This window comes from Lemur catta, chromosome 2, assembly GCF_020740605.2.
Source record: "Lemur catta isolate mLemCat1 chromosome 2, mLemCat1.pri, whole genome shotgun sequence".
NCBI classification, from domain to species: domain Eukaryota; kingdom Metazoa; phylum Chordata; class Mammalia; order Primates; family Lemuridae; genus Lemur; species Lemur catta.
The window spans coordinates 7,693,827-7,720,944 of NC_059129.1; the positions used below are offsets into that span (position 1 = coordinate 7,693,827).

Here is a 27,118-nt window from a genome sequence, read left to right on the forward strand (position 1 = left end):
AGGCATGGAAGGGGACGGAGAAGGTGACTTGGGGTGCAGAAGGCCAGGGAGGCGAGGCTGGGGCCCACAGACCTAGCGAGACCGTCCTGATGGTACCAGCTGCTCGTCTCAGCGTCACAGTCCGAGCATGTGACGGTGCGAGCCTGTGAGCCCTGAGTCCGTTCCGATTCCAGATGAACGGGCGTTTCCCTGGTCTGTGCTTCTGCAACTGCAGTCTGCCTGGTAATTGGCAGTTCGTGGAGAAGAATGCCGCGTTTTTCTTGTTAACAGAAGTGGCCTGTTACCTCTCTTCATGTTCGTTTCCCAGTCGATAGCTTTTATTTTCCGCATTAAGTTTGGCAGCGTTATCAGATCGCCTCACTGATGTGGTTGCACTTGTGCATTCTGGATGCGTGTTTGTTTGGGCGTTGCTTTCAGCAGCCCCACGCGACTCAGTTTGGCGAGTAATGCGCACCCGTACGTCACCCCGGAGTCGATTCCGTCTGCTGTTTGCTTACAGATCACTCGGTTCAGAGATGAGAGCAGGCCCCCTGTGCTACACTTACCACCGTTTCCCTTTGGCAGCCAGTTGCAAAGCCACGTGTTGCAGTGCCATTGGTGATGGTTGGTGTAAGCCCAGCCGCTGTGATTTCTGGTCTCTGTATCTGAGATAAAAATGTGAAATGATTACATGTTGTTGATGGCTGTATCATTGTCAGGTTAGAGGGCCACCTCATGAGTGATGTGTGAAAACTGTCACTGAGCTTTTGTCACAGAGCTGCCTGCATCTTTGATTAGTGTGACGTGGGCCTGGCTTTGTCTTTGTATCAATCGTTCGGGGAGCTGGCCCAACATTGGGAGATGCAGAAAGTGCTTAGGGAAGGCAATGGCGTTTGGGCTGTTTAGCAGAATGGTTATGCATGTGGGCACTGGAGCCAGACTCTTCCTGGGTTCAAGTCCTAGCTCTGCCTCTCACTAATGGGTGACCTTGGGCAAGCACCATGCCCTGTGTAGCTGCTTCCCTATACGATTAGCTGGAGGATAAAGTGACACAATGGCAAGTGCTCAGAGCAGTGCTGGGCGCATTTCACATGCTCGCTGAGTATTAAGGATGGTGGTTGTTACCTGGAAAGAGTAACAGGAGAGTGTGCCGTCTCTTGCACTCTCCGTAGCCTGTGAGGGGGATGCTAATGTGATGTCCACAGATGGGTGTGGAAACTGAGGCCCATAGACGGGAAGGTAAGGAGCAGTAGATCTGGGGTTGGGGGGATGGCCCTGGGCCTGTGGATCCCACCCTGGCTTGTGCTTTACATCTTGTCAATCCCAGCTCCAGGGCTAGAGATTGGGAAGGTTGGCCAGGGTCCCAGTGGCATCTCAGGGAGGCTGAGTCTAGCCCAGTACCAAACCAGAAGACCAGCAAACGGCAAGTTGCTAGGAGCTTGGAAGTCAAGTTTAAAACAAAGAATTCGATTGTTTTTTAAGTGTCAGCCCCTCCCCTGCCATCTCTTCCACCCTAGTGACCTATTTGCCAGGGCCTTGCAGGTAAGTAAAGATTTCTCCAGTGCCCCTTGGTGCCAGGCATTTTGCCTCCAGGATCTCATTCGAGGCCTGCGAGCGATCTGCTGTCGGCTCTGTTCTGACAGATGAGGAAACTGGGGCTTGATTGGTCAGGGTTGCGCAGTTAGTGAGTGGGTGTGAGGTTTGGGCCCAGGTCTGCTCTGGGCACTTTGGGCATATTTTTGTTAGTTAACGTGGCCTGCCTCCTTTCTTAGGAGAAAACCTTTCTCCTACTTCCCAATCCCTCAGCAGAGCTGTTGGAGGAAGCATCCTCAGCATGTGGCTGGGCTAGGCCTGGGGGAGCCTGGAAGTCTTAGCCTGATTGTCACAACAGCTCCTGCAGATCCAGACAGAATCCTGGGGCTGCGTGACCTCGCCTTCCCTCACCTGCCCCTGTGGCCACCAGTCTCTCCTCCCTCCTTCCGTTCTCAACCAAGATTCTTCCCAGGTCGGTCTGCCTGGTCCCCTCACATCCCCTTTCCCGGTCACTTGCTGGCCACTACTTTTCCCCCGCCCCACTGCACCCCTGGGTAGGTGCTGAGAAACCCACGCACTGCATTGTATCCACAGGGCACCCCGACATTTCCTCCCAGGCCCTGAGCAGCAGGAACTCCTTTGGGAGTGTGGTGTGTCAGCGGCTGCCCCAGTCCCACCACCCTGACTTCCCGGGAAGTCCAGCAGCTGTGCATCTGCTGCGACCTGGGGAGCTGGCCAAGCACGTTGTGTCCGAGGGCACCGCAGCTGTCATCAAGCATACCAGCTCCAGGTGACCCAGGCCTTAACAGAAATAAAGGGTAGACAGCCTCTTCCGGGCACATGGAGCACACAGGTTCCTGCTGGGGCTCTGAGCTGGCTTCGTGCTAGTCTCCTCTTCTTCTCGAGTGTCCTGTGAACTCCTGTGGACATTCAAGACTCAAATCAGCCATCTCCTCTTCTGTGAAGCCTCCTCATCTCCCCCGATCTCTCCCAGCGCTGGCACAGCTTCCCACGCTTCCTCTGTGCCCTCATCACTCCTGCGTGAACTTTCTGCCGGCGTCTGCGTGGGCTGCCAGGTAGTACGCAGCACACGACAGTACCCGGCGGGACTCCCATCCCGGCTGCGCTGAGGGCAGGAGGGGCGTGGCCGGGCTTCCTGCTCTTCCCCACGTCCTCGCTGCTCAGTGATGAGCAGGTCCCGTCCTCTGGCGGCTCCACTGAATCCAGCTCTCTGCTTGTTTAATTCTCTCTGACCTTGTATTTAGGGCATTACGACAATCTGACTTTATTGAAAATCCTCTGGGTAAGCTTTTTTTAAAAAATTGAGGAATAACATAAAGAACATAAAAGTATAGTCATCTTAGGTGTTGTAGTGCTTGAAGATTTTGGACATGATTATACTTGTGTATAATTCAGGTCAAGACAGAAAACATTTCTAGCATCCCATGCATCCCCTCTCCAGTCTATAACCAGCGCCCCCATCCCACCCCACTCAAGGTAATCGCCATTCTGACTTTGAAATGGGCCTTTTTAAAGTTTTGGAGTTTTTTTTTTTAATTGTGGTGAAATAAACAACATTTACTGTCTTAACTATTTCTAAGTGTGCAGTTCAATGGCATTAAACACATTCCTAAAAGGTATTTTTTACATTTAAACGGTACTGGCAGTAGTTTCTTGGGGCAAAACAACTGAATGATACAGAAGCAGATAGAGCAGAAAGTGAAAGTCCCCAACCTCAGTGTCTTCCTCAGAGGGAACCACTGTTCTCAGTTTGTGTATCCTTCCAGGCCTTTCTCTGTGTGTTTTCACGTAAATATCTATCAACGCAGGACTACATGCTATACGTATATTTCAGCACTATAGTTTTGGGGTTTTTTTAATCAAAAACTGAATCATTGCTTACAGCTTGCTTTTTCACATGCAGTCTGTGTCCGGGTCTCTCAAAGCTGGTGCACCCCGACCTAGTGGAGGACATCCTGTTTGGCATATGTCCCCTCAGTGATGTGCCCCCTCACTCAGGCACCTGACCCTTTCTTATTTTTCTCCTTTCTCCCAACCCCTGCTGCCCCCCTGGCCAAACTTGCTCTCAGATCCCCCAGTCCCTGAAAGGTCTTAGTCATGGCTGAGCCCTGGGGGAGTCGCCTTCCCCAGAGCATTTGACTTTTTAAAAAGCAAGAATCAAAGCCTTAGGTGGAGGGGTGCTAGGTTGGTGGGAGGCTTCATGAACCAGCAGGCAGGTGCAGACACTGTAGGGAGTAGTTAGGCCCTGGGGCACCCCTGGAATCCCATTGCTGGCCTTCAGCTGACCTTGACTCCAGAAGCCAGCTCAAACGTCCAGCCACGAGAGCTCAAGGCCCCTGTGTTTCCTAGTTTAGTGCCTGGTAGAACCACTGCAGTCAGCAAGGAGACCCTTTCCCACCATACTCCTCCTGTAGCCCAGCCTCAGGCACCTGGGAGCCTACACTTTGGCGAAACCTGAACTGGTGGCATTTGGCAAATGTAGACCTTGTTTGCAGAATACTTTTCTCTGGTGCATGCCTTGTGTACTTTCTTTATGAGAAGATAAACCCAAAGGCCTTCTGATTTTTGACTCTGAAGTGGGCTTTTCCCACTTCTGGTTAGTTTCATTGAGCTTGCTCTTTAACTGTGCTGAGTTCAGTTTGGGTTTTTTCTTCCCTCCCTCCCCACTTCCTTTTCTTCTTTTTTACCAGTCTGTCTTTCACTTTGCATCCAGTCTCATCCAGGCACTTGCTCCTGCAGCCACGAGTTCACTTGGCAGCAGCCTGTTGAGCCCTAGCTTCACTCCAGGCACCATGGTTAGTATTGACAGCACAGTGGCGAGAAAAAGGACAGGGACACTTCTCCTGAGAAGTCTTCAGTCTGGAACATCCTGGGCTGTCCAGGGTAATAGGAAGACTCATGAGAGGCCGGCAGCCAGAAGGATCATGACTGGAGCAGCAGGGATGGTCACAAATCCCTGCCCACTCTTCCCAGCCAAGTTCTACCAGCTTGTCCATGCTAACAGTAGTGCTTGATGTTGTTAGCATTAATGAAAAAAATCAGATTTTTTTAAATATAAAAGAATAAAAGGAAGCAAAAGTAGTCCGTAGCCCCAATGTCCAAATGACCCCTTGAATTTTTCAAAATAAAGTTAGTAGATATACATGACTAGAAATTTCAAACCAAATGGAAAGGAATGAAATGAAAAACCACACATGTGCTGTGCGGATGCCCCTGCTTGTTTTAGTTCCCCAAAGATGAAATGCCAATCCATTCTTACGCATCATTCCAGGAAAAGTTATGTTTACACCATCGTATGTAGCCTTTGAAAAGCTCTATCCGAAAGAGACCTACTATGTGCTCTGTTCTGCTTTTTCATCCTGGTGCTGTGTCTGCATCAGTACATCTGGGAATAAAATGACCTAAGTCTTTCTAACATTGACGTGGAGTCCCACTGTGTGGACAGACAGGCCATAATCATCTAACCACTCCCCTGTCGATGGACATTTAGGTTATTTCCAGCTATTCACTGGATGGTTGCATTTTAAAGGTTTGAAATTTCCCTAGTAAGCGTGGCCTCCCTCCCCCCCAAACACCTGATCATCCAGAAAAAGCAGATCCCTTTGGAAAGTTTTTAAATTCATTCTTACAGTTGATCTTTCTTTCTTTCTCTTTCTTTCTTTCTTTCTTCTTTCTTTCTTTCTTTCTTTTTGGAGGCAGGCAGAGAAAAGAAGGCAACTGTCATATCTTAAGTGCTTCCTGTTTCACCAGGCTCTGAAGGAGATTTATATCCATACTTTCTTTTGGTTCTAAGGGGCCAGAATTACTCTCCCTCTGTTTTAGACAAGGAACCTGAGGCTCAGAGAGGCCGCACAGCCAGCGAAGGGTCCAGCTGGGCTGGGGTTCAGACCACTCTGACTGGTTCTGGGCCCCAAGAACTTTGTTTCACTTTCCAAAGTTCTACCAGTTGTTCTGTACATCTGAGGCCATATAGAGCTTCGGGAGGGGTTTTTCCACCTATCTGTGTGAATTTCTGCTCGTAACTTCTAACTAGAGTGGGTTTGCTCTGCGTTTGGCCTCGATTTTCTGTTTCTGAAAGCTTCAATTGCTGTGTGGCATGCTCTAAAATTTTGGGGGAGTAGGTGATGATGGGAGGAAGTGAGTCACTTCCTTTTGGGGCCCTGACTTCCCGGGCTCAGGTCCTCCAGGAGAAGATGAGGGGGGCATGCAGGGCTGCGTTCACACACACAGCACCCAAGTGGGCTTTGATGGATGCCGTCTGTCACACAGTGCTCACTCGGAAGGCTCCTATCTCTGGGCTCTCGGCTGTTGACATCTGTAATACACAATCTGGGTTTCCTGGACAGCAGAATCATGTCTGAATTTATCTATCATTTTTGTGTTTGAATAATCCAAAGTGGGTAAATAAAAATTAATGTTTGGATTTAGATGCTAATTTAGCTTTCAATTGAGTTTTGTTTTGAGCGTTATTGAAATTAATCTGTGTTCCTTGAGCACATTCCACTTACTGGCAAGGTACGGTGGCCCCCAGAATGCAATTGGTGGTGGTTTGGGGTAAATTCAGAAGATGGATAATCCACATCAAGATAATGGAAAAGTTTATTTTAAAACTTTTTTTTAATGACAAAATGATGTCTGAACATTATCCAGACTCTGGAAAGAGAAAACACTTTCATCAAAATCCTGCCCCAAACAAATCAGTTTTCTTTTGTCTTTGGCTCCCTTCTAGACCTGGTCCATTTGCATGTGTATACTCTTGAAAGAGTATTAAATATGCAGCTGAGTTTGAGCTCCCCTGGAAACACTATTATTTTAGGAAGAGCTTGGGCTTTGGAGATGGGCAGGCTCCAACTCAAATTCTGACCTGCAGCTCAGTAGCTGTGTGACATCGGGCAAGTCACTTAACCTTTCTGTGCCTCTGTTTTCTCAACTATAAAATGGGATTAATAATTCCTATATATCATGGCTGTTATGAGGACTGAGACACAGCAGTATGGACATGAACCACAGGTGACATAGGCCTTTTTAAATTTCTCTATGAAGCCTCTGACTTTTCCAGGGAAAAACTTCTTCCTTTGGGGCGAGCAGATCTTTGACTCATTGCTGATACTTGCCAGCCTCTTCTAAAGAGGGCCAGCATTGACTACACTCAGTATACCTTGCTTTTTCTTTTTGGTTATTTATTTTTATAATAGCAAGGCATGCTTGTGTTCCACTTCCTGTAGTGATATATGGTTTTTTATTTAAGTTGAAATTAATAATAATATCAGTGTGCTGTAGCTAAAGCACAGATTGTGTGGCTGGTATGTGGTTTTGAATCCCAGCTCTGCTACCTCGCGGCTGGGTGACCTCGGGCAGACCATTTAATGTCTCTGAGCTTTAGTTTCTTCATCTGTACAATGAGGATGACAAGTACTATCTCAGGTGGTTGCTGCAAAATTTAAGTGAGATAATATAGTCAGGGCACTCAGAACAGCGTCTGGCCCATAGTACCGTAGAAATGTTAATGGGAAGTGTTTTTCTGATGCAAACAACTGACCCTTGGGAGCATAGAGCTGGTCCTGGTGAGGTGCAGCATCTCTGACTTTGGACTGTGGGCAATAAATGGTAGCTGGTGCTATCGTTTTGATTATTTGGTAATAATGGTGGTGTTAATAACAGGCATAATAATAGATCAGGAGGTAGCATTTGTTGTTCTGGAGATTATTTCTTAGGACAGCTTGATAGCATCTCGTGAGGGTGCAGTGCTCAGATTCACCTGTTGCCTTTGTTCGACTTTCCTAGGCTAAGCCCAGCATTCGGTGCTTCATTAAACCCACCGAGTCACTCGAGCGGTCCCTTGAGATGAACAAGCACAAGGGCAAGAGGCGGGTGCAGAAGAGACCTAACTACAAAAACGTTGGGGAAGAAGAAGATGAGGAGAAAGGGCCCACCGAGGACGCCCAAGAAGACGCTGAGAAGGCTAAAGGTACAGAGGGTGGTTCCAAAGGCATCAAGACGAGTGGGGAGAATGAAGGTGAGTGTCCCCGTGAACACTGCCCTGCGCCCATGCCACCGGCCTGCCCAAGAGCGAGGCTGCTGTCTGTATCCTCCCCACCCTACCTTCTGCCCCCGACGTGTGTCCAGTGGGTGCTCTGTTCATTCCTGACACTGGTGCACCTCATTCTACACCTCATTCTACACAGCCAGCCATTCAGATACAGCTGTGGGCTGTGCGTCCCACGCAAATCCAGTACAAGTAATGGGTGATAACCCTGTGCCTCGGTTTCCTTGTCTGTAAAAGGGGGTAACAAATAGTACCTACTCTGTAGTGTTATCACCAGAGTTAAATGAATGAATACGTGTAACGTGTTCAGAACAGTGCCTGGCCCGTGTTAAAGGCCATATAAGTATTTGTTGTTGCTACTACTATGATTATTATTATTGTCAGCGTCTTTATCCTTATTGCTGTTGTAATTACTCCTGATGCCCCAGGATTAGGATTTGTATCCAGCGTACTGTGGGAAGAAAGGGGGTTTGTGGTTAGTGAAATGGAGTATGTGTTTTTGGAATCAAATCATCAGATATAATCCCCTTGATTCTTACATCAAGATTTTTTAAAAGTCCTGTTTATAATGTGGTACACTTGTGTGTGGTGCATGTGTTCGTCTTTTTGCCCTTGGGAATGATTCTGGTTGATTTTTCACCTCTCTCTGGTTTAGATGCTAAAACCTTGAGCTGGAGAGCATTTACTCTGGGATTAAGCAAACTTGAACTGTCCAGTTGCATGTCTCACGGGCCAGGCTCACAGCTACACAGATGGGGTCTCTGGCTGTGGCCCTGGGCATGGGGGCTGGAGGGATCAAGGGAGGTGGTGGGGAGTTTGATACTTGGTAGAAGTCGGGCAGCGGCTCTGCTCACTGGAGGGAAGGTCCAGCCACACCTCCTGGGGCAAACTCAGCCTCTTTGCAGCAGCCTGGCTGTGTCCACCATGGGAGTGGGAAACACTTCCCATGAGCCGTCCTCCTGGGCTCGCGGTGGCTGCTTTGAAGCCAGTTCTCCCCAGCCCTGTTAGCAGGGACTGTGCGAGCCCCCCAGCCTAGGACATCAGAAGCTGTATAACACAGAGCCACTTACGGGATCAGTGACTGGGAACTCATTTGCCTTTGGGAGTTGCCTGCAATTCTGCAGCCAGAACATGCCTCCACCCCTACTCTGCTGGCCCCATCATGATTTTCTTGGCAGTTATCAGTGAATGCCACAATCACACTTTGATAAGTATAATCACAATGTCTCTCTGGTGCCAACCAGTCCTCTTTTTAAGGTTCAGATCTTTCCAGCCTGCTTTTATTTCTGTTCAAAGTGTGTAGTAAGCATTTTGGTTTAGGAATTCTTTTTTGGCCCGGGAAACCTTTGTCAACAAATATCACTTAGGTGGGGAAGTGAGGGGCAAACACAAGGTAAGCCATACTTATTTGCTTATTTGGGTCATTTTGATTTTGTTTGTTTGTTAATGCAGAAGAAAATGGTCTGCCTAAACCTTAGGCCTAGCTGTTCTATAGCCACACTGGGGGAAAAATGGACATCTTTACCTCATCTTGTACACTGTGTTCTTGTCAATTTTATTTTGGAAAGATGCTGCTGCTTTCATTCCAGTCCTTTTAAGGGATGCTGTCTAACGAGGCCTCAGCTGTGACTAACAGTGGTGTGGACAGGGAGGCTTGGGCCCCAAAGCACAATCAAATTAGTTAGAGGAGTGGCCCCGTCCCAGAATACAGGGGCTTCAGGCCAGCTCAGGAAGCTGCCGTTTCAGCTTGGGCTGCTCGGAGTGGTAGCTCCTGGGCACTGAGCCCAGCTGCCCCGTGCAGGGTACCTGCCTCCAAAACATGGTTCCCAGGCAGTTGCTCAGCCTGACTGTGCCAGACAGGACCCAGGCGTCTCCCCAGAGGCCTTCCTGGGACATTTGGTGTTGACTTCAGAGCTTGCTTGGTCAGGTGTGGTTCTCAGTGACTCCCTTGGCAATTTTGCTGCCCTCCTAATTTCTTGAACATATTAGTCATTCCAGATATGATGGTCCTGTCATCTTCCCACGGCTCACCAAAGAGAAACAGGACTTTCCCAGACCAGTCCTGCGAGGCAGCAGCGGTTGTATTCTGGAGCTTTATGAATTGAATATTTGCTCTCTCAGTTATTCTCATATTTGAAGGTGTGGTTGGTGGGTGTTTTCTTCCTAGACTGTGTCTGTGTTTGGGTAAAACCGCACAGCTGTTAATTCCTGGGACTTGGAAGGGTGTCGGGCACATTTTCTCATTCACGTTGCAAACCAGAGACCAGTGTAGATGGGGATGTCTCAGCATCTAGGTTTATTGTGTGCCTTGGATGGTCTCCTTAAGCTCTGGACCTCATTTTCCCCATCTAGAAACTGTGAGCATAGAAAATATACTTCACGTGATGACCTGTTTTGTTTTTGTTTTTGTTTTAATGAAGGTACATTGGTATTCTTGTGGATGCAGGATTTAGAAATCCACCTCAGACTGGCTTAAACAAAAAGGGTGCTTATTGTTCACGTTCCTGAGAAGCTTGGGTGGAGCTGGACCAGGTGCAGCTCCAGGCTCGCACCCTGCCGGCGTAACCACCAAGTAGCCTGTCCTCCCTGGTGGCCGCAGCAGCTGCCGTGCTGGGTCTGATGCGAGCTGGCGCTGTGGGCCTGGCTCGGGTCCACGTCCCCCAGAGGTGTTCTGGGCCAATTGGTCGGGCCCGAGTGATGAACCTACCCCACGGTGGCTTCCACAGTAAAATACGAGGTGTGTTTATCAGATGCGGGGGCATGGATGCTGGGCCAGCAGAAACAGCACATTCTCCCCCAGAAAGCCACACCATTTCTGGGTATTCCCCGTCTCTCTCAGAGCCATCCTCTCCCTTCCTATTTAGAGGTAGACATGTGGCTGTTTTCTCCTTCGCATTATTTCCTCTCTAGCAAGCACCTCAGATCTAGAGGCTTGTCGACAGCCAGACACAGGTGACTCTTCAGGAGAGATGCTGGCACTGGTTCCCCGCTGCATACCCTGCCACCCCCATTTTAGTAGTGAAATCTTTACCGAAAAAGATGGGTGACACACAAGGAGTAAAAACGGCATGTGGTCACAAGGCACAGTTTTGCTGTGACCTGATTTGAATGTGGCATTAATGTTTTTTTTTTACAAATGCACCCAGAATTCACACCTCCTCCACACCGAAGCCCAGACAAGGAAGCTGTGTGAAATGAATGTGCACCCGGACCCTCCACTCCCATCCCCAGTTTGCAGAGAAATTTGCTCTGCCTCAGGTCTCAAGTGATAAATGACTCATTCTGAAACCAAGAAATCACAGGACCCCTAAATTTTTAGAAATTAAATACTAAAAGGAAGAGGGATGCCGTAGTCCCTGTAGCCAGAGAAGCGTTCGCTCTGCCCAGGAAGCCAAACATCCTAGGGTGCGTGCTCATTTCTTAGCTTGCCCTTCAGATTGAAAGGACAATCAGCTCTTTTTGTATTTACTTAGAGCAGTAACTTAATAAGTAGACCTGAGACAAGAGATTGAATCGTTTGAACTCTTTGAAAAATAAGGGCTGGACTATTATTGTTTTTTGCCTATGGAAAAAAAAGGCATTGATTGTACAGGCTGACCTTCCAAACCTGCTCAATTCTTGGAATCCCAGCAAGGGCATGGAGCGAAGACAACAGGACTGACTTTGAACCTGCCAGGTCAACTGGGATTTGAGGGGTACCTGGGAGTTTGGAGCCCCAGCTTTGCCTTTTTTTTTTTTTTTTTTTGAAATCTCTACTGAAACGATGAAACCTGGCCTCATTTCCAGCTCCTCTTACAAAACCAAAGCCAGACCCAGGCTTGGCAGTGTTCTGATTGGGGCGAGCCAGGGACCGACTGTTGGGAGGTCGGGTCTGAATCCCAGTCCTGCCCTTGCGCAGCTGTGTGACTCTGGGCAAGTCATTGCCCTCTCTGTGCTTCTCCACATGTAGAGGGAGCTTCTAATGCCCAGCCCTCAGGATGTCACAAGTAAGGACATCAGTGCTACAGCATTCAGCATGGGACATGGAAGCACTGAATAGGAGCCCTGGCAAGGTGGCAGGTAGAGTGAGACGTGTGGTTGGATGACTGCTTGGGTACCTGGCGAGTTTCTTTGGGGCCCATTTCTCTAATAATTCCTGTAACTAGTAAGGCAGGCGAGTGACTGTGTGAAATCATGGGAAGAGAGGGAGGAGGAGGACTGGCAGGCCCAGGCGCTGCTGTAGAGAGATGTGGGGCGGCCGGCTTTTCAAATGGGCTTAACTAGGATAAGGAAGAAGATTGAAGGTGAATTAGGACAAATCCTCTGAAGAGCAACTTCCCAGAAAACCCTTCTGAATTCAATCTCCTGCTGTGCTATAGAAGATAATGAAAAACAAAGGAAGGGGCACCCCCAATACTTAGCACACACACTCTCTGTCGTTGCCAGGGGCAGTTTGTTTCTTGAAATTTGGCTCCAAAGCCAGCCAATAGCCTGCAGGTCTTCCCTTGTTTCCAAGGGAACCAGCAAGGGAGTCATCTTTCCCCTTCCCTTAGCCTTCCTTTGAAGGCCTTCTTATTCTCCCTTTCCCCTCCTTTTCATCTGTCCTTGCTGATTGCTGGAAAATGGAGCACAGAGGGCAGTTGAGAAAATCCTTGAATTTGTGAAGTCAAAGACTATTGGGAGGTCATGCCTGCCATTTCCCTGAAAAGCACTTCACTTTCCAAATATTAATCAGATTAGAACGGACATCATCCCAGGCGAGCTGATGAATTATTGCTGTCATTTGAAAAATCAGAATACTGGGGAAGCTCAAGGATTTGGCCAGAGTTGCCACGTCAAGAGGCAGAAGTTGACGTCTTTGGGTTCTGAGGGTCCTCAGGCCTCTTGTGGCCTGCACCGGCCGCTGCCAGCACAGCCACTGCCTGGACAACAAGTGGGGAGATGTGGCCTTTCTTGCTTTTTATTTTAAATTGTGGTAAAATATAAATCACATAAAATTTACCATCTGAACCATTTTTAAGTGCACGGTTCAGTCGTGTTAAGTACTTCATATTGCAGTACAACCATCACTACCATCCGTCTCTAGAACTCTTTATTTGCAGAACCAAAACTCTGCCCATTAAACAACTCTGCATTCCCCCTCTCCTCTGTAACTCCCATTCTACTTTCTGTCTTTGTGGATTTGACTCCAGGTACCTTAGTTAAGTGGAATCGTACAGTATTTGTCTTTTGTGCCTGGCCCGTGTCCCTTAGCAGAACGTCTTTGGGGTTCATCCATGGTGTAGCCAGACTTTCCTTCCGTTTCAAGGCGGAATAATAATTCCATTGTATGGATAGACCATATTTTTTATCCATTCCTCTGTTGATGGGTGATTGGATTGCTTCCACCTTTTGGCTATTGTGAATAGTGCTGCTACCAATGTGGGTATACAAGTCCTTTCTCACTTTCCAGGCTTTTGCAGAAATGATAGAAGCTATGGAGGGTCTGGGCAGGGCCCACCCAAGTCAGATTCAGAGATGTGGGTTCCTGCTCCCAGTTTTGCTGCGTCACAATCTGCGGGATTGTGAGCACATTACTTGACTCCCAGAGGCTGGAGACTTCAGTTGCCTAGTGGGGTCCAGGCCAGGCGCTGAAGTGTTGGAGACTGTGGGCCAAGGCATGCAGCAGGGGAACTGACCCTGTCAGGTGCTTGTTTCCACAATGCAGCAAACAGGCAGAGCAGGGAGAAAAGCTCACAGCAGCCTGGGGCAGAGGCCCGCCACCTAATCCCTCGGTACCTCGGTTTCCCCTGCTGTAACATGCAGAGATTAGGGTAGATCATCATTGCCCCCACTACAGGATATGGAGATGGTTTTAGGTGGTGCAGAGAGGGCCTTAAAGAATATAGTGAGAGCTCTAATTCTGAGCGATTATCTCCAGGTGGGGGAGGGTGGGGGTGGCTGCAAATTGGTATGTCAGATCTTCAGTACCTCTCTGATGTTTGTGAATCTCCCTCTCTAAATGCACACTATAGGCTTTGGCACCTTTTTGTTTAGTGATCATGTATATTTTTTACAGTTGCTTTCTATTTGTACTAGTTTTATGCTTATCATAGTAATTTTTTGAACTTTTTATTTGGAAATAACTTCAAATTTACAAATAGTTGCAAAAACAAAAATAGTATAATATAAAGAACATACCTTTACCCTTTACCTGTTTCCACCCTATAATACTTTATGCCTTTTGCTTTCCTATTTGTGTTTTCTCTCTCTGCACACACCCCTCCCACATACACACCTTTTTGGGGGAGTAAGATAAGTCACATCCATCACACCCCTTTCCTTCTAAAGCATCCACGGTACAGGATACCGTGTCAACTTCATGGTACTTCCCTGCTGTTCATGTTCCACTTGTATTTGTTGGCCTGATGATGTCCTTTCTAGCATATTCTCTCTCCCAGTGCAAGATCAAATCCAGGGTTGGGTGGTGTCTTCATTTGTCATATCTCTAGACTCCTTTACTTTGGAACGTTTCCACAGCCTTTCTTTCTCTTTTACAACATTGACTTTTTTTGAAGAGCATAGAACCTCCTTCACCTTTGTTCTAATAAAATGTTCCTCATTTTGTCTTTGATGTGTCGTGATTAGACTAAGGTTATGCATTCTTGGCTGGAATGTGGCATGGATGATGTCATGTCCTTCTTCAGGGTGTCACATTGGGAGGCACATGACGACCTTCTGTCCCTACGGGGTGATGTTTGTTTGGTCACCTGGTTAAGTGACCAGGTGTAAGTTTCTCCACTGTGTAACTACTTTTGTTTCCTTCACAACTAATAAGCAGTCCATGGGAAGACACTTTGAGATCTTGCAGATACCCTGTGCCCCTAAGATTCCTCCTTAGATTTGGCATTCATTAATGAGCCTTGCCTGATCCATCTTTGCCACGATGGTCACAGAATGATGATTTTCCAACTTCAGCATTCTCTTCGTGGTTAAAAGTAAGCCCCCAGCATTCTGAGCAAGGTCCCTTCCTTATTTATTTATTTATCATGGACTCATGGATTCCAGTTTTTTAATGGTTTATATTTCATTGCTGTATTTAATTATTTTGGTGCTCAAATTGTCTCAGAGTTGGCCTGTGGGAACCCTTTCAAGCCTGCTGCTCTGTCCTTGTGATAAGCCCCCACCATTGTTTCGAGCAGTCCCTTAAACTTTCTGATATAACAAGGCATTCTATGTTCACCTCGTACCCCCGGCCCATCCCTGGAATTAGCCATTTCTCTGAAAAGCTGTGGTTCCTCTCCATGGTCAATGGCATTAGAGGCCAAGATCTGGGCAATGCATGTGCTCATTGCTACTGGGATGTCTGCTATTTGGCCCTTTCAGTGGACAAAGCTAGGAAATACATGTGTATATATACACAAAGTGCATGTTTATACATGCACACACATACGTATTTTAGAAATCCTAAGTTCATGCTAGTACCTCCAATTCCAATCAATTTATACAGGGTTTTTCCTTGTCCTCCCCGATTCCAGATGTATGTGTCTCTTTCTGCAGTAAGAGCCCTGGCTCCCAACAGGGTCAACACAATTATTTGCTCAGTCCTATGATACATCTAAAAGAGCTTCAGAATTGTTCCACTCAGAATTGTTTATTATTTAGCAAACAGAGTTCAAGATATTGCAGTTCTTCTTCCTCCCCCATGTCCACCCCAGTACTGTATCCCACAGCTGAGGGTGTATAGTCAAGTATAATAAGTCCTCCTTTGACGTCATCAGTAGGTTCTTGAAAACTGTAACTTAAAGGGAAATGACATGTAAAGAAACCAGTTTTACCCATAGGCTACATCGATATAAACAGAAGTTAAGTTTCTGTGGCATACTTTTGGTCACAAAAACATCACCAAGCTTGTAAATAAAGACCCAAAACATTTATAATATTAAACATTGAAATACATGTGAGCTACAGGTTAAGATAATTATTCATCCAGTTTTTGGTGAACCCGTGAGTGACGGCGGTCCCAGTGATGCTGGGTTACATAAACACATAAATGTTTACAAAGGGGAAATTGGCAGGAGCCTCTCCTACCGCCACGCAGTTCAAAAGCAATCACAAATACGGTGGGCTCCCGGGCGCGCTCATGCTGCATCGTTTATTGTCATGCATTTGTGCGATGATTGTCTTCTTCATGAATTTTTGTTTCCAATCATTTGTATTCATTCATTTATTCATTTTACAACCCACTTATTCCAGTTCAGGGTCTCTCTCGAGCAGAGTCTATTCTGCCAGCTCAGGGTCCCAGGCGGGAACCAACCCTGGACTGGATGCCGTTCCATCACAGCGTACACCCACACTCAGACTGGGACTGTGTAGACATGCCAGTTAGCCTGCTGAGCACAGTTCTGGGCTGTGGGAGTAAACCCGTGGAGACGTGGAAAGAACGTGCAAACCCCACACAGACAGTGACCCCAGTCAGGAATCGGGTTTTTTTCCTCATCAGCATTGCAATGAAATGACATTGAATGAAACGACATTATTAGAAGACCTGCTGTGTTGTGTTCATAAGCTCCTTGGATCAGTCTGTCCGTCCTTCTGTTCTTTTCTCCCTCCAGGGTAAATGTGGCATTCATCTTTAAATAAATATGGGTTCTTTTTTTTTTCAGTTTGGGGTTCTCCCTTCCCATTCTTACTGATTTCATTTCCTTTTTAAAATGCACAGAATATTAACAAACTTAAAACTATGCAAAAAGGTGTGTAAAGGTGTGTTCAAAGAAGCATCCCCCACCCCCCACATCCCTTCCACCTCATTTCTACCATCTGTTGTAGATAACAAACTCGATTTTCTTCTGGAGTATCTTTCCTGTGTTTCTTTTTGTAAAAATAAGCAGATTTGCATGTGTTTTCTTTTCCTTTCTTTCTTATACACAGGGTGGCATACTATATGTGTCGTTTGGCATGTTGCTCTTTCACTTAGCAGTATCACCGGAAATTACTCCGTCATCAGAGGCCTTCCTCATTCCTTTTTACAGCTGCGCTGTGTGTACAGACCATAGTTCATTCCACCAGGCTCTCCAGCTGGGACATTTAGGTAGTTTCCAGAGCTTTGCAGTTACAGATAACGCTGCAATGAATACCCTCTGCCTGTGCTTTTCCATGCTGTTGGAGGTCTGTCTTCCCAATAAATACCAAGTGGATGGCTAGGCCGAAGGCTATAATAGTGATTTAAAGTTTCCTTTTAAACTGTGTTTAAGTGGGAAAAAAGTGAGGTGTTCAAATAAAATGATTAAATACATAACAGATAGTACAGGCAACAACAGACATAACAAGAATCATAAAGGCAAGCAAATAACTGAAGTTTGAGCAAAACAAGGCTAAATTATTGCTGCAGTTCCTTCGAACTCCGAAATGGAAGCCTGGTTGGTGAGGGAAGATGGCTCGTAGTGTAACAACTGGGGTTCAGACGGGGCCCCAGGAATCCATTCTCAGAGCCTGAGTCCTGGCCTCAGTGACCATCCATGGAAATCTGTGTCCACCTGAGCCCACTGAGCTTCCTTCCTGGGTGGCAGCAGCGTGGTACAGGCCCCCTGGCAGGGAAGCCAGGCCCCACTGAGGTAGGCACAGTGTCAGCAGGGACAAGTGGTAGCTGGGGCCCACAAGCAGCACAGTCCTGGTGTGGTTCACTGTGACCCTGAATCACCAAGAAAGGTCCAACCCTCTTTGGCATCCCCTTTGAGAGATGGCTGTAGAATCCATGAGAGCGGTGAGAACCTGGGCAGAGCTTCTCCCTAAAACCTGCCACCCACTACTCCCATGCCTAGGGAGCATTTTGCATACAGGTTCAGGGAGTTGGCAGACTCTAGGTAAGAACCAGTACTTTAAAGGATTGTTTGGATAAAATTGTTAAAAAAGAAGGGGACGAAAACCTGTTTTGACATTTGAGGAACTGATCTGTATTCATCTAGAAGATTAATCTAAGTGGAACAGCTCATTCCACAACTGTGCTGTCTGGATGAGCGAGGTTCAGAATCCTCGTTCTGTGTGGAGAGGCCCTCGTGGGCCTGGTCCTACCCCAGGAACTGTCCTGGTTTCAGTGCTGCATTTCCAGCTGTATTAAGAGTCACTGCACTTCAGGGTTTCTGTTCTGTCATATATAGTTTCTAGGGTTGGACCAAACCAGTTCCTTTCAGGCAGTTTTGTGTAAAGCCCCAGAATTCCAGAAAGGAGCCTCTGTGGAGTAGTGAGAGATGCTTGGTACCCTCTGCCCTTTATCTAGAGCCACTCTGCTCTCTGCTTACTGTGGTGGTGTGCCCCGGAAAATTGTCATTTAAAATTAACATTCAGGTTGGACACAGTGGCTGACACCTGTAATCCCAGCACTTTGGGAGGCTGAGGCAGGAGGATCACTTGAGCCCAGGAGTTGGAGGCTGCAGTGAGCTATGATGATACCACTGCACTCTACCCAGGGCAACAGAGCAAGACCGTCTCAAAAAAAAAAAAAAAAGAAAAAGAAAAAAAATCAGCTGCTTAAAACATTAGATGAGCGCTTGACTGGATTATCTTTAACTCCTCCTCTGCTCCAGAATTCTGATGGTGTCCAGGGAAATTCAGAAGCCACAAAGGGGATAACCATGTCTCAGCAGACTTGGCCTCCAGGCTGAGGCACTAGGGCTTGACCCTGTAACCTTAGAGGGTCTCAGAGGTGAGTTCCCACTCTGTCAGCCAGGCAGGGACAGAGCTGTGCCTGGAAAAGGGGAACTGGCAGCTGCAGGGGAGGTGGACCTATGGTCACAGGGTAGAGGCCAGAGTCCTGGAGACAAAGAGGGGGCTGGCTTCATGGTCTTTGCCGGCACGTCTCATCAGGAAACACAAACAGGCAAATACATACAGACTTTAAGCATGCATCTCCCCAATACACACATCTATTTATTATAAATTATATGTATTTGTATTATGCTAATATTATGGACAGTATAAAACAAAATAGACTTTTAAAAGATGAGAAGAGTTAAAAATAAAAGACCCATTGGCTCTTGCATACCACTGAGGTGTCTGCACCCACTTTGGGGAAAACCAAGGTAGTTGGGAGGGCACATGGGCATCTGAAGGAGGTTGGTGGAGGGGAAAGTGCAAGGAAAGGCAGGAATGCTGTTTCCTGACAGCGTCCACACCACCTTCCAGTATCAGAATGCTACTTGTACTGCTGTTTACTCAATAGCTTTCTTTGAATTGACTCACTTGTTTTTTTTCCTGAAATTTAGCCTCATTCTATGCAGTAATATGAGAGGTTTTCTGTGCAGCTATAATTTTCTTCTAACACACAATGAAATAAATGCACAACTATGCAAACAAAACATTTGTCCACACACCACGTAGAAGGCATCAGTTGGCTCCCACTTGTGCGATGGGGTCCCGCCCTGTGGGAGACACCCATCTGTGGCATCTGACTTCAGATCAGATTGGAGGGAAGGGGAAGAGTGAGCCTTGCAGAGGGCCAGGCCCATGTGGACGTGGGGGTTGCATTCCTCTGTGCCAGGGGGAGGCTGCAAGTGCAGTCATGCCTAACAGTCTGGGGAGAGTGGCGGGGAGGACGGGACGTCTCCCCTGAGAACACTTTGTGCACACGTTGATCACAGATGCTGCTGGGCTGTGGCCCACCCTTGCCTCACATCGCAGCCACCGTAAATCCTTGCCAGCCCTGCCTACTGCCAAAACTGGCCGCATTGGGCTAGACCAGTCATCCACTTATCTGTTAAAAAGATACCTATCGTGCACCTCCTCTGTGCCAGGCCCTGCGTTAGCCATTGGAAACACAGTGGAGAACAAGACAGGTAAGGCAGCTACTCTTACGATGCCCCAGTTCTAGTGGAGAAAGGAAGACAGCAAACAAGCAACACAATAGAGAACTTAAAATCCAGCTAGTTACGAATGCTATGAAATAAAATCAAGGTAAAGGGGGAGGGAGGCCAAGTCTCTCGTACAGAAGAATTCCAATTAATTTGTGTAAGATACTCACGGTAGAACGTAACTCTCCATTCTTTACTGTGACCTGTGCTAACCGACGTCCTTCCACAGAGTATGGTATGGAAGGAGGAGGAGAAGTAACTTTCCAGTGGAGAAAGCTGATCAGTGTTAGCTTGGTGAAGTATTAAAGGTTAACGCGAGCAATCATAAGTCGTGTTGGCAGTATGTACCCTTGATACGATGCGATGAGAAGAGCACTTCCCCTCTGGGGTCTTCCTCCCCAAAACCCATAACCCTGGTCTAATTATCAAAAAAACATCAGACAAAGCCAGATCGAGGGACTCTTCAAAATCCCTTACCAGTACTCCTCAAATTGTCCAGCTCGTCAAAAGCAAGGAAAGTCTGAGAAACTGTCACGCCCAGAGGGGCCTAAGCATGACAACTAAATTTAACCATTGCTCTTGGACAGTAAAAGGACATTGGGGAAAAATTAATGAAATATGAACAAAGTGTGAAGTTTTAATTAAGAATACTTTTAAAAGAGGTAAAGAAAAAAATGGGTGGAGTGGGCATCTAAGGTGTCTCCAAGGAGGTGGCATTTGAGCTGAGCTTTGAATGATGCACTTGAGTCACCCTGGGTAGGAGAGACCTGGGTGAGAGCCTTCCAGGCAGAGGAAGCTGCTGTGTGAAGTTTCTGGGGTGGGAACAGTCTTGGGTGTTGAAGAGACAGTGAGACGCCGAGCACAGCGGGAGTGGCACGAGGCAGCAAGGGAGAGAGGACCCGGAGGTGAGGTCAGAGGTGGAGGGGGGCCAGGCCTGCACCCTGGGAAGGCATTCGGATTCGTTCCGAGTGTGATGGGAAGGCACTGGGAGTTTTGAACAGAAGGGTGACATGTGACATGAGCTAATTTCCTTCTAATCATGTTGGGATCATGTGGAGAACAAACTAGTGGAGCAAGAAAGGAAGCAGAGGCCAGTTAGGAGGCCCCGGCACGAGCACAGGGGGAGGGCCTGGTGGAGGCCATGTCTGAGCCCAAGTTATGCATTCTCGTCCTTCCAGAAACAGAAATGTAGGTTTACATTTCATCATCTTTTTTTCCCCCATTCTATCTCTTGAAGATGGGGAAAATGACCTAAATAATGACCTGAACTCTGAGTTCCAAGGACTGACTGTTTGAAAGTCCACACCCACATGGCAGAGAACTCTGTGACAGGGACACGGTGAAGCCCAACCACCATCCATCTTTAATTCAAGATGTTTTTCTTTAGTGCTTCTTAACTTTTTCTGAAAAATAAAAATGCACACCATGCTTAAGGTGGTTGCTACAAGTTGTCCTTGTTTAATCAGGGGGAAAAAAACCCCGAGGTTCCTAGCCTCTCTCTGCCTCCAGAAGTTGCATGTGGAAAAGGGAAGGCTTCCGTCACATCAGAGCCTTTTCTAAAATGTTAGCAGCTTTAGAATATCATCAGTGAGTCTGGTTATGTTTACTAACCACAAATCTTATCTCAGCTGCCTCAAATCCTTTGGGAAGGAAATGTGTTATCAATAGAGTAAAATAGATATTTTTTTAAAATCCTGAAATAGAATAAGTGATTGCAATTTGTATTTTGTTACCAAAACATTTCTTGGTGTTGCCGAGATGAGTGGAAAGAGAGGTTCTGGCCTCCGTCTTATTTCTCCCCCAGTGTGTTGCTGGTGTTCAGATCACCACTGTTGGACATTTGCTTGATGCGTTAGGAGTGATTTATACATACTATTCTTGAATATGAGCATGTGTATAAATCTAGGTCTGTAAAGCTGTCTGGGCTCATCCAGGTCTCCATGTTGGCTTCCAGAGATCGAGATGGTGATCATGGAACGCAGCAAGCTCTCGGAGCTGGCCGCCAGCACCTCTGTGCAGGAGCAGAACACCACGGACGAGGAGAAGAGCGCTGCAGCCACGAGCTACGAGAGTGCTCAGTGGAGCAGGTAGCTGCACCGCCCTGCCCAGCGTGGTCTCAGGAAGAGGAGACGGGTTCAGCGGGAAGGTTGAGTGCCTGGGCCAGGGCCTCTTCTGTCTCCCAGCCAGGTTGTGCTGCCTCCTTTCCTTTCCCAGCTTCTGCAGTCTCGGGCCACCCAGAGGCATGGCTCCTCTCAAGAGGCACGTGGACAGAGCCGTCACTCAACACGGTAGTGCTCACCCCTTGGAAAGAGATTGGCCAGGATAGGGCAGCACCACACCACAGCACTTTGGAGCTGGGCCACTCCTGGAGATGCTCTGCTGCCCCCAGAAAGGATGCCCTCAGGAGCCGGGCTTGGATGGCCCTGCCTGGTTCATTCACTGCCACGCAACCCACTGTCCTTAGGGCCTGCCCTCATGACTCAGCTGACACGACTGAATGCTGCTGTCCACCGTCGCCTTTGTGGCTGTTTGTTCATTTCAGTGACGGCCTGCTGCGGCTACATCTTAAACCTTGGCAATTCCACAATTCCCAGAACCCTGTGGTAGCACCAACCCCTCCACAATGGCATTGGGTGGAAGGCTACTTCCAAAGTATGCAAGGAACTATTAGGAGGGTGTCCTCGTCTCAGTTATTTCCTTACCAAGTGGCCCACTGCACAGATGCCTGTAATAACTTCCGTATTAACACTACCTTAGTGTTAGTTAACCAATGCACAATAGGGTTTCTCTGTCAGCCTGCAAGGCATTCACTTCCTGAACCCTTAGGGTGGGGTGGTAGAAATACACAGTCCATCCTATTTATTAATACAACTTGAAGTGAAGAGTTGAAACCCACTGATTTTTCCTTCTACATCCTGTTTGTCTCTTTGCTTGGCAAATATTTCAATTATCTAACAGATGGAATTAATTTTTAACAGATGTGCAAGGGGGCCATTTTTAGGTTTTGGTAAGTAAAAAACCATTGGAGTATGTGAGCTATCAGTTGTTATAACTTATATAAAGGCCTTTTTGATTTTGCTTGGCAGCAAAAAATGTAACTACTCCTGAAGCTCTGAAAATTAAGGAAGTCATTCTAAATACAGAAGTTTGGGGACAACCTTGGCACAGCGTTGGTTAGAATATGAATAATTGGAGAAGCCACCAGTGACTAGCGTGGAGGATGCTTAAGCAACTGCAGGTGTACCTGTTTAATAGAATATTAGGCACTGCTTTTAGGTAAATACTGTCACGGTTTCTTAGGATCTAATAAATGGAAACAGAGCACATATTTTGCATAGTATGGTGATACTATAGCTTTGCTAAAGGAAGAAAAACGCCCATGTATTTCTTTACTCTCCCCAAAAAGGAAAAAACCAGACCAAAGTGTTACGTTTGAAGATTGGGGTTAACTTCTTTTTTTCTGAATTTTAGGGAAGAGAGGGGTTTTTTTAGAGTTGATTGGGATTGTTTCTTAACTTTGGGCATCTTCTCTGCTCTTCTCTGAGGCTGAAGGCCAAGGAAGAGACTGGCCGGGGTGGAGAGTTGCTGGTTGTGAGAAACTGCTACATCCTCTGTCCCCTGATTTCCTGGCAGGGCGGGTGCTGAGGATAAGAGAATGTGGCCATTTTTTTCTCTAGGATGTGAATTGGATTGTCACGTTGGTCTACCTGCCCTAAGAAACAGCATAGTAAAAAGTAGACTCTTCTTATATTCCCCATATATTATGGGCTGTATCTGCATTCGGCATTAAATATAAGCCTAAGAAATGAGAAACATTCAATGGCCGGGCACAGTGGCTCACGCCTGTAATCCTAGTACTCTGGGAGCCCGAGGCGGGTGGATAGCTCGAGGTCAGGAGTTCAAGACCAGCCTCAGCAAGAGCCAGACCCCGTCTCTACTAAAAATAGAAAGAAATTATCTGGCCAACTAAAAAATATATATAGAAAAAATTAGCCGGGCATGGTGGCGCATGCCTGTAGTCCCAGCTACTAGGGAGGCTGAGGCAGGAGGATCGCTTGAGCCCAGGAGTGTGAGGTTGCTGTGAGCTAGGCTGACGCCACGGCACTCACTCTAGCCCGGGCAACAGAGCGAGACTCTGTCTCAAAAAAAAAAAAAAGAAATGAGAAACATTCAAAATAGTGTTTTTTTAAAAAAATTATTCTTAAAAAAACCTTTTAAATATTATGAAAATATTACCCATTTAGGAAATGAAAAATCTTGAAAAGTATAAAGAAGGAGGAAAAAAGTCTCCATGATACCAGCATTCAAAGGCAACTTTTACTACCATTTTAGTTATTTCTTCTCAGTTTTTCTTTAGTGTCAACTTTCTGGGAATTCTGCCCTCCCTTCCCCTAGTAGCTTGGACCATTCCATGTCTATCTTTTTTTATTCCTTTTTTTTTTTTCTATCAATATGAAACCCTGAGCATCTTTCTCACTTTGTTATACTCTTAGTAAGCAAAGTGCTTAATGGCTTTACTTTACTTCATCTTATGACGATGATATATCCACCCAGCCCTCCTGCTGCTATTGGCATTTGGTTGTTAATATTATTCTCAGATGAAAATATAATCCACGTTTCAAGCTGCTGGTTTACAATAAAACGTTTTATACTTTATCTTGCTCTTAAGTTTGGAAGTGTTATTGCTGGAGGCTTTCAAAATCCCAGATCTACACATGGCAAAACTATTAACACATCTGAAAGGCGCTGACCCATTTAGGGCTCTAGAGAACAGGCACCAAACATAAATGTTCCCTTTAAGGTTTTTTAAAAAAAATTTTTGTGTGTCTCATGTTTATTTGAAATGTTAAGTACATTTCACTCTTTTTGCATTTTTCAATTTAATATTTTGTATTGGTGGTACATTTATAGAGTTCAAAATCCAAAAATTATCAAAGGTTCTACAGTGAAGAGCCTCCCTGTTTCTCCACCCCACCCAGTTTCACTCCCCTTAGGCAACCAATGTTGATAGTAGCTTGTGTGTCCTTCTGGGATTAAATGTGCCCTTAGTCACCGATTGCAGTGCTCTGCTTTCTTGGCCTCAGCCTGGCATCCAGAGGGGGCAGCCGCAGACGGTCTTGGGATCAGAGCCTGTGGCCAGATCTGTGCATGTTCTATTATCTTTGTGTTGAGGGGACCTTCCTGGCTGGCCCTTCACCTGGAAGAGCAGCATTTGGGATGTGCGGTTTCCAGTATTTGCAGCCGCTCTATAGATCTCGCCCACAAAACATCAGAGGTGAGAGACCTTGCCATCGATTCTTACCAGTTAGGGAAAGTCGGTCCAAAAAATTGCTGGGCCAGGACCCTGCCAACATGAAAGCATGGAGAAGTGCCCTTGGAATATTGAAAATAGAAATCAAATAGCAGCTGCCAGGTGCTGGCACCTTCCATAGTATCTGGCTTTGTGCTAAATGCTTCTTAGTCATCATTGCACCTGAATCCTCCCATTAACCCCGCAAGGTTCTAATTCCCATCATACAGGTGGGGAAATGAAGAGGTTTTAAGTAACTTGCCTAAAGGTTTGCAGCTAAGAAGAGGTAAAATCAGAGTTTGAACCCTGGCAGTCTAGCTCCAGGGCCCATGTTCTTGAACTTGTTCAGATTGTTGTTTATGCCTTATCTGGTCTTGTTAGCCTATCACACTGCTCATTTTCTTCATTCTCTTGTGACACACATCACTTTGGAGTGCTGTCTGTCTGTTCTCCATCTCTGCCAACTGGCATGGAGGCACCAAGGAGCAGGGACTTTGTATCAGTTATCCCTAGTGTCTGGGACGCGTGATGGATGATTGTTGAGTGACTAAGTGATCTGTTCCTTGGTCAGTTTCCCCTCCGCATAGCAGCTTTCCATGGGAAGAGCCTGTCTCTCATTTGTCTTTGTGGCCTCGGTGTCTAGTGCTGAGCTGGGCACACAGTGGCCTCTACACGCAGGTGGCCTAAGTGAGTGCAGAGCTGTGAGAGGCAAGGGCAGCTGTGCCCCATGAGCAGGTGGGAGAGGGGAGGTGTTCACCCACGTGCGCCACAGGGCTCATTTATGCCCCTCCTCTTTTCCAGACCCTTCCTGGATATGGTATACCACGCCCTGGACAGCCCGGATGACGATTACCACGCCCTCTTTGTGCTCTGCCTTCTCTACGCCATGTCGCATAATAAAGGTAAGCTTGTGCCCCTTGCCGCCTTCCTGGCTGTCCTTGAGTAGTCGGTAGCATCCTGCCCTCCGCCACACGGAGGGGTGGATTCTCACAAAACTCCTCAGCCTCGTTAGAATTTTTCAGGTGATTTTCTACCAACTGAAGCCGCAGGAATTGGTTATTCAGGCAATACGGGGGAAGGTGGAGAGGTTAAAGTGTTGGCTGCCTAACCCTGTATGACTGTGTTCACACTGTGGTTTTCTTTCGACCCCTTGATTTACAACTGACTTAGCATCCGACCTCTTTCCTAACATCAGAACTGAAATCAGTCAAGTTGTAATCTTGGTTTTGCTATTTATAATACTTGATGTTCTTGCTCTGGGTTCAGAGCTAAAATAGACCCTGGGTGGATTTTGTGGAAGTGTAGGTTTCCTTTCTGAAAAAAGGTGTGGTTCGCTGGCTTCCCCTGCTGGGGCTGCGTGGCCAGGATCCAGCTCCTGTCGCACTGTCAGGTCGCACTAGGAGTCCTTCATTCACGCTGTCACTGCCGACTCCTAGGAACAATCACTGATGTCCCCCAGCCCCAGCTTGACACAGGCATGTTCTGAAACTTCCGCGTCAGAATCTCTTGAAAGAAGAATTTAGGAATATTCCTTCTAGCCCTGCCAAGGGCATAGATGAGACAGACATCACATCAAGGGATGTTTGAGTAGGTTTTTCATGAGCTTATTGGGGAATAGGAGGAGTTGATTTTTACTAAGACAGCCTATGTCTAGAGATACTAAAGTGCACGCAACAAACTATTCCTAAATCATTAATCATGATAAGTAAGCCAATTGGTGGCAGGAGAATATATAGTGAAAACAGTATCCCCCTTACCTTGAGTCCCACCTCTTCTCTTCAAAGGCAGTTCATGCTACCAGTTTCTTGTGTGTCTTTTTAAAGATAGCTGAGCAAACCCAAGTGGGAGTATATGTGGTTTTATTTCTATGACTGCCCTCCCTCTTAACTGTAAATGGAGGCGTCCATATGTCAGTTTTTCACCTTTTCTTCTCACGTCATCATGTGTCAGCCCGTGGGTTCATGTCCATTCAGAACTGTCTGTTCTTTTTGACCACATGTCTGTGCCGTCACCTATTCTGCCGTCCCCTCCTGAATGGCACTGAGACTGTTTCCAGGCGTTGCCTACTGTAGACAGGACGAACCATGCTGACTGCACTCAGGTTAGGTCATTGTATTCATGTGCAAGTCTATAAATCCAGCCTAAGACTTTTAAAAGAAGGGTGTCAGGCTCCAAATCCTGCTGCTGACAGATTTCCTTCCACTGCTTTGTTCACTCCCATGGCTTCTGTGGTCCCCTCCAGCTCCTGGCTCGGCGCCTGGCACACAGGGGCCTCAGTTACTAAGGATAAACCAAACTCCATGAGGCTGTGACCAGCTCTTCCCCATGAACGCTCACCACTCCCCGCCCACATGCTCTATGCCCTCCTCGTTCTGGCTCTGCAGTCTGAGCTCCTGCTGGTTACATGCTGGCGCCTCCTACCCAGGTGTTTCAGCGATACCTTGA

At 47.0% G+C, this 27,118-nt stretch overlaps 1 protein-coding gene across 4 annotated transcripts in view; it reads left to right on the forward strand.

Moving 5' to 3' along the window:
- The window catches only part of CLEC16A (C-type lectin domain containing 16A), a 200,255-nt gene that overhangs the window by 39,411 nt on the left and 133,726 nt on the right, over window positions 1-27,118 (forward strand). For 3 of the 4 annotated variants that reach the window (XM_045542590.1, XM_045542593.1, XM_045542594.1), the window contains exons 10-12: window positions 7,318-7,549; window positions 21,338-21,470; window positions 25,475-25,575. In XM_045542590.1, coding sequence (XP_045398546.1) covers window positions 7,318-7,549; window positions 21,338-21,470; window positions 25,475-25,575 — 466 coding nt within the window. The remainder of the gene's footprint in view (window positions 1-7,317; window positions 7,550-21,337; window positions 21,471-25,474; window positions 25,576-27,118) is intronic. The other variant, XM_045542592.1, reaches the window with a different exon arrangement.